General features: G+C 57.7%; 1 protein-coding gene across 1 annotated transcript in view; it reads right to left on the bottom strand.

Moving 5' to 3' along the window:
- Window positions 1-1135: 1135 nt before the first annotated feature.
- ARTN (artemin) overlaps window positions 1136-7105 on the bottom strand; it is an 11221-nt gene continuing 5251 nt past the window's right edge. The window contains exons 2-4 of the mRNA XM_044673969.1: window positions 3950-4113; window positions 2714-2843; window positions 1136-2384 (exon numbers count right to left, since the gene is read on the bottom strand). Coding sequence (XP_044529904.1) covers window positions 1918-2384; window positions 2714-2843; window positions 3950-4113 — 761 coding nt within the window. The 3' untranslated portion in view covers window positions 1136-1917. The remainder of the gene's footprint in view (window positions 2385-2713; window positions 2844-3949; window positions 4114-7105) is intronic.

Here is a 7105-nt window from a genome sequence, read left to right on the forward strand (position 1 = left end):
TGGCCAACCCTTGGGAAGAGTCCCAGATGTGGTGATGAGAAGGGCATCCCAGGGGTGGCCTTCGTCATCTCCTTCCCGAGCCCCAACACTCCCCCAGAGACCTGCTGTCCACATGAAGAGGACCAGGAGGATGAAAGAGAGATTCAGCTGCTGTAGTCTTGGAACTCTAGGGATACCCAGCTCCCATGTACCCTTCTCAGAGGTTGGCAAGGCCCTGCCAGAGAGAAGAGAGAAAGGTTTCAGCTGCTGGGAAGAACCCTGGGAACAGAGAACAGACTAGGAGTGACTTAGAAGGCTCAACTCCAAATGCAGAGACTTCTGTAATGTAAGCTCCCAAGGCTCGCTGCTGGAAGGAACCTTAAAGAATGTCAGGTCCAATCCTGCCTTCCTCCAGATGAGGAAACATCCCCTCAGGATGGGCCGCATGGGGACTGTCAGGTCCAGAACTTGAACTCGGGGCTTTCCAAAAACCTTGATTCTTCAAATTGAATCCCTCAACATGGCAGCCCTGCAAACACTTGCACAGAGCCAACCTCTATCCCCAAGTCCTTCAATGATTTCTCATATGAAAAATGATTCCAGACCCTTCTCCAACCTGGTCACCCTCTTCTAGGCTCTGCCCAGATCATAGGAGTCCTTCTTACCCCATAGGGCCCAGAGGCTGGACAACCACTTTGGGGATATCATTGGGAGGTTCTCGGTCAGACACAGGCTTGGTCGATTTGAGGCTTCTGGGGTCCCCTCTAGCTCTGGTCATCGATGACTTTGAGCTTAAGTTGGGGGAAGGAGTCAGCAGAACTGAGCTGCCCATCTGCAGTTGGGCTGGGAGAGGTGGACAGATCACCATCCCTGGCCAAAGGAAGAGAGGTCTGGGGAGGGGGGCACCCCAGGAACTGGCCTGAGCTGGATGGGGTCCTGGCCCCTCCCGCTTGGCTGTTGGGAGGGGGCCTGCCCCGGTGGAGCCGCTCTCTTGCTCCATCATCTTCAATGGTCTAGAGAGGCTGGTTCCTAGCAGGAATGGGAATGGGCACCTCACTCACTGGCATGACCTAGATGAAGCGCCCATCCATCCCACCAGTATGGTCGTGTGGGCATTTTCTGGCCCAGCGGTCAGAGTACAAAAGACAACAGGCTGTACAGCAGCAACATTGGTTCATTGTGGGGGCACCTTTCTCTGACACTTCCCAGGTTACAAAGAGAGACTGCCTCACGGCAGCCGCAGGAGGGAGGTCAGTGGTACTATGGACAGTTACTCCCATTTTTACAGAGGAGAAAAACTGGCTCAGAGAGCAAGGGGGGCACACAGAGAACAGGGAGAAGGCACTTGGCTCCCAATCCCATGTCCTTTGCTGCTCCCTCCTCCCTCCTCCCCCATCAGCTGTGGCTGGCACTCAACTTCAGGAGAGTGAGGAGGCCCCAGGGGTCAGCGTGTAGAAGCCAGCCCAGCTCTGTGCTCCAGGCCCTGCCCAGTGCCCAGGGCAAGTTCTCTGAGGCTGGCTTCTGTGCCACTGAGTATCAGAGATGATCTTCCACCATCCCAGATCTGCTGGGCCTACCTGAGGCAGCAGCCCTTCCTCCTCTGGCCTTGGGACATAAATAAATAACTTATGTAATAAATAGCTGCCCCAAGTGCCAGGAGGCTGCTCCAGGGCTTGGCTGTACTCAGCCTTGGGTATGGCCCAGGGGCACAAGTCCTGCCTTTCCCCAGGCTCCTCTGACACTCACTCTGTGGCTGCCCTGCCAAAGGCTTGGGGGCTTGGCCCCTAGCAGCTGTCCCTCTCTTCTGCTCCCAGGGCCCAGCAGGCCTTTTGGGGGGCTTCTCCCTTGGCTGCCCTGCCGAGGTTGGCAGGTGGGCACGTTCAGGCCCAGGGAGGTCGGCTGCTGATGGCTTTGGGCTCCCAGAGGGGCGGCGGGCCCTCAGCCTAGGCAACCACAAGCAGCAGCAGAGAGACTGTCCACAGTCCTCCAGGTGTTGCTGACGTCCATGAAGGAGACAGCCTTGTAGGCTGTGGGCCGGCAGCAGGGGTGGCTGAGCACCCGGACAGAGCCTCCCCCAGGCTGGGCAGGGAGGCGCAGCCGGCCGGAGCGCAGCAGGTGTGCCAAGCTTATGTCGTGGTTGGATCGGACCTTTGGGCAGGCCCCGCTGCAGTACTGGAATCGGATCAGCTCATCAGAGTCATGGCCCAGGCCCAGCTCATGCACCTTTACCAGCTGGGTGTGAAGGTGGCACTCCTGGGCTCTCCTTCGGCCCTGGCTCCGACTCCGGCTTTGGCCTTTTCCACGTTGGCCTGTCCTGCCCTGGGTGTGGGCCTTTAGCAGGGGTGACAGCATTGGCTCCGGCACTTGTTCTCCTCTCAGGGGCTGAGGGGAGCCATGGGTTGCCTCTGAAAGGGAAGGAAAGAGTACATGGTGAGGGGCAGCTGGGTGGCTCAGTGGAGAGAGAGCCAGGCCTAGAGACAGGAGGTCCTGGGTTCAAATGCGGCCTCACATACTTCCTAGCTGTGTGACCCTGGGCAAGTCACTTGACCCCCATTGCCTGGTCCTTACCACTGCCAATTCTAGGACAGAAGGTAAGGGTTAAAAAAAGAGCACTTGGTGGGAGCCTACACCATACCCCCTCTTCTTTTCCCCCAGCTTCCTTCTCTTCTGGCCCCCAGGAACCTGGAACCTGGTAAGTCCTGGCATCCCCTCCCTTCTTCCATCACCTACTCACCAGGCAAGGTCCGGGCATCAGGTCTGAGGGCTCCAGCGAGGGGCACCCTGGGGCCAGGGCTGCAGAGGGCCGGGCACAGCATCAGCATTAGCAGAAGGGCCCCTAGGGCTGGGGTCTGGTTCAGGGGGTCCTACAGGAGGGAAGAAGGGGGGACGGGGCATTGGGAGCCGGCAACAGGAGACTTTAAGAAGGGGGTAGGGCATAGCCAGGACCCCTCCCCATCCTCGGAAGCCCCGCCCCCACGCAGGAATTTCCAGTTGAAAGCCTTTCCCAAGCTGGTTCCCCCTCCCCCTTGCCCCGCCCATCCCCTGCCTCCTGGCTCCTCCCCCCAGGATGGTCCCTCCTTCATCTCCAGATTGGCTCCCCCGCCCCGCCGCAGATCGAGGTTAAACGCAGAGTAAGGAGTGGGCTTGGCTAGTGGGCTGGAGAGATGTGGCTGCGTGTCTGGAGCCCACCCACCGCTCTCGTGTCTCGCTCGACTCCCCCCAAACTGCCTTGGAGCTAACCCTCCCGGTCTCCCCATCCCGAGCCCCGGCCCCCGCCCTCAAGTGCAACCAATAAACATCTTCAAAGAATCTCTCTAGTACCAGGCTCAGGGAATATGGAGACAAACATTCCACTGGCGAGACACCATGAGAGAGGGGGACTCTCAGAGAGAAGGCGCCCGAGGTGGGGAGGAGGGGTGCGGAGGGACGGCATTCGGGCCACGGGGCACAGCCAATGCAAAGGCATAGTCAGGGGATGGAGTGTGTGGGTGTCTGGGGGTGTCTGGGGGTGTCTGTGTCCGTTTGTCTGTATGTCCGTGTGACACGGGCAGATTTAGCAAGTTAAAGTTAGAAGTCCCATAAGGACCCTCCCTTCCCCTTTGCCATGCTGGGCCCCCCCCCCCCCCCAGCCCAACCTTTCTTCAGTCCCTCGTTGGAGCTCCAAATTCTCCTCCTGTGGAGCCCCTCCCCACCCTTCCTGGAGCTCTCCCCCAAGGCAAGCATCCCTGGCTTTGGCCTGCCCTCCTCTCTTCATTCCCGGAGCGCTTTCACTTAGCCCTTCTCTCCCCTGTCTTCAGGCCCCCTCATCCTCCCCTTCCGCTCTTCTGGAACCGTCCCAACCTTCACTAGGGTCCTGTTGTCAGTCGAATACTGTCAGCAATGCTCATTTTCAGCCCATCCTTTCCTCCCAACCTCAGTTTCCCCTGGCCAAAATGGGACTGGGGAGAGGGAAGGGCTTGGATCCACTCACCAATCTGCTGGGAAGGTCTCTGGGGGCCCAGGGGAGGGGCTTTCTTCTCCACAACATCTCGGTCCTCAGGAGGCTGCTGGTTCCTGAGCCCCTCCTTTTCTGCCCCTTCCTCTGGCTGCCAGCACCCCCAACCAAAGGGAAAAGCACCAGATGGGAGAAGATCCCTGAAAGGAGAAGCAGGAGATCTGCAGCCCCGCTTCCTAGTTTTGCTTGGACTCTGAGGGAACTTTGCTAGCTTTCTTATGCTCCCTCCTCTGGGTTGCTCAAAGCGTCTGGGTGATACCTGAGTCAAAAAAATTTGAGTTCAAATCCAGATTCAGATATTTACTCTCTGTATGACCCTGGATGGGTCATTCAGCCTCTGTCTGTCTCCCTCAGTTTTCTCATCTGTAAAATGGAGATAATAATAGTACCCTAATCTATCTAGGGTTATTGTGAGGATAAAATGAGATAATGTTTATAAAGCACTTTGCCAACCTTAAAGCTGTGATTATTTCTGTTTCCTGCTCTGTAAAAAGGGGAAGATGTAGATGATGTAGATGAGAAGACTTCTAAAGGTCCTTCTAGACCTCACATTCTATGGCTCCACTAGGCCTGGGTCTGTGAAACATGTCTGTTTTCCTGCTCTATTCTCTCCTCTTTGCTGCCTTTATTCTTTTCTTTCTGGATCCTCAAGTGAATTTTTGCCTTAGCTGTGGTACTTACTTAGAGAAAGGCCAGCTGTCCCTCTGTGCCTCAACTTCTTCCTGTCTAATTTGTGGGTAATAATATGGGCGCTATTCTTTCTCAGGGGTGGGGAGCTGAAGGGGAAGTGCTTTGTGGTTACAGAGAGCTAAATGGGAATTTTGTGTAACTTTTTTGGGAAGAAGGCAGGACACAGATAAGCATTTCCGTGACAGGGGAGTAAATGGAGGCACAAATTAATAAAGGACCCAACCCTCAGTTACATAGGTAAGTAGAATCAGACAAAGTCTATATACTATTCCCTGGCCACTTCCCTGAAGCTCCTGGCCCTCTATTTCCACAATTGGCCTGGGTTCAAGGGCAGCCTTGTAGAGAAATTGTGTGTCTAGGGGGAGGGTGTTTACACTGTTGTTCTAGCTGTGAATGGCAGGTCATACTGACCTAGGTCAGAGTCTAAGTTTAGGTAACCACTGGCACATTCTGTGCCTCAGTCTCCCCACAATGTCCCCCACCACCTTGAAAAGACTGATATGAAAGTGGCTTTTCTTGCCCTGGGAGGAGGCCCTGCTGTAGCTTTGAGTGGCCACCAGGTGACAGCCTCTGCCTGATGGTGAGGGTGGTCAGCCACTACAGCCTGGTCCCTTCAGTAGCTTCCACCTGTTGGTAGGCCATAGGCTCCAGGCAGCAGTGCCCATCCTGGTCCCTTTGTAGACCCTGCCCTCCATGAGGGCCCTAGGCTCTCCCCTCTGCCTAGTCCTGTGAGATGAGCACCCTGCACACCACAAGGGAGCCCACGCCAGACAAAGCTAGCCCCTAGATTTGAGATGCAAGGCCCTGGCTATGTGCCCTCCATCGGGCAGACTTCCATCCATACAGCTCACAAAGATGTCCCTGAGCCCTCCTGCCCTGGAATTCTAGGCCATTCCCCTGAACCACTGGGTCCAGAGCAAGCCTGTTTCCTGGCCAGCCCCTAGTCTCTAGCCCTGGGCCCCCAGGTTTGGCCCAGCTCATTCCAACTCTGACATGGGCTGCTCTCCTTGGCTCTCTGGCATTGTTGTACCCAGACTTGGCCTGTTCTGACCTTCTCCGTGACGCTCCCAGCCAAACCCATCTGTTCTTCCCTTCATACTCCTGCTTTGAGACAGGAGAAGCATATCTCCACCACAAGGGCACGGAAAGCCCTGAGGCACAGGCTGGAGCTCTTGTGAATGATGTTGGAACTTTGCCCCCCCCCATCTAAGGCCCAACTTGGGGGACCATGTGAGTGGCCCCTGACTGGAAAAATCCAAACTGCCACCACTGGAGGAAGGCAGGGTCCCACTCCCCACCGTTCCTGTTTGGGCTGCTGGGACTTTCATTGCTTAGCCAGGATGGGAAGTGGGTCTTCTGGGGCCCAGCTTAGGAGACAGTCACTTTTGGGGTGTGTGGCAGTGATTCTGGGTTGGCTTGGGTGGTTATTCAGGTCCCTTCCAACTTGGAGCTTTGGTGAACCCCTAAACCCTCTGCTTAGGCCTGGCTGGTTTGTTTCCTCCCTCTCCGTGGATGCTCTCTGCTTGGTCTTTCAGTCTTCACCCCTTGTCCCTCCTCCAGAAAGCCTTCCTAGCTAGCCAGGCCCCCATTAAGCTTCTCTCCCTTACCTCACTCCCCTGTCCCTGTGGCACCTGCTGCTGCCTGATCTCTGGGAAGCTGCTAATGCCTTCTTGGCACCAAGTTCAGCTCATGCCTCTAGGAATTCTCTCCCTAGGACTCCCCTGTTTTGGGACCTTGAAGGGAAGGGAATAGGCCTCTTCTGCCCTCTTCAGCCCTTCAGCCTGTAGGGCTTTCCCTGGAGGGAGCATCCTCTTTCCTTGCCCTTTCCCCTCCAAGCTGGGCCTGCTCTGGAAGATGCTTATGCCCCCCACTCTGGGGCTGCTTCCCAAAGAGCAAGCATATTCCCACAGTGCTCTGCCTGCCAGGCCCTCCCAGCCCTGCCTTGCCTTGCCTTGCCTTGCCCTGGGTGGGGTGGGCAAGAGGTTCAAGGGGGCCAGTGTCTCCCTCGGAACCCTCATGCCCTGCCATTCCCTGTCCGCCAGGGGGGCCAGTCTCTCCTCCCACCCGGGCTGGTCCTGGCCGCTTTAGAGAGCCCTCCCTCCCGAGGCGCAAGGACTTCGCCATGGGGACGCAGGTACTTACCTCCTCCTTCTGGGCAGCGGTGGCGGCGTCCTGGGCCCCCGTCCCTGGGGGCGCCCCGCTAGGAGCCAGGGCTCGGCCGGCCCATGCCGGGGCTCCGCACCTGGGGCTCCGCACCTGGGGTTTCCGCCCGCCTCCCAGCCGCAGCTCTGGCCCAAGCCCGACTGGGCTCCCTGAGGCCGCGACGGGAACTCGAGTTACTAGTGCCTGCGCGGGGCGGCCAGGGGGCTGGGGCGCTCGGGGGGCGGGCTCACCGGCAGTCCGGGCGGGGCGGGGCGGGGCGGGGCGGGCCGGGCGCCCAGG

This window comes from Gracilinanus agilis, chromosome 4, assembly GCF_016433145.1.
Source record: "Gracilinanus agilis isolate LMUSP501 chromosome 4, AgileGrace, whole genome shotgun sequence".
NCBI lineage: Eukaryota > Metazoa > Chordata > Mammalia > Didelphimorphia > Didelphidae > Gracilinanus > Gracilinanus agilis.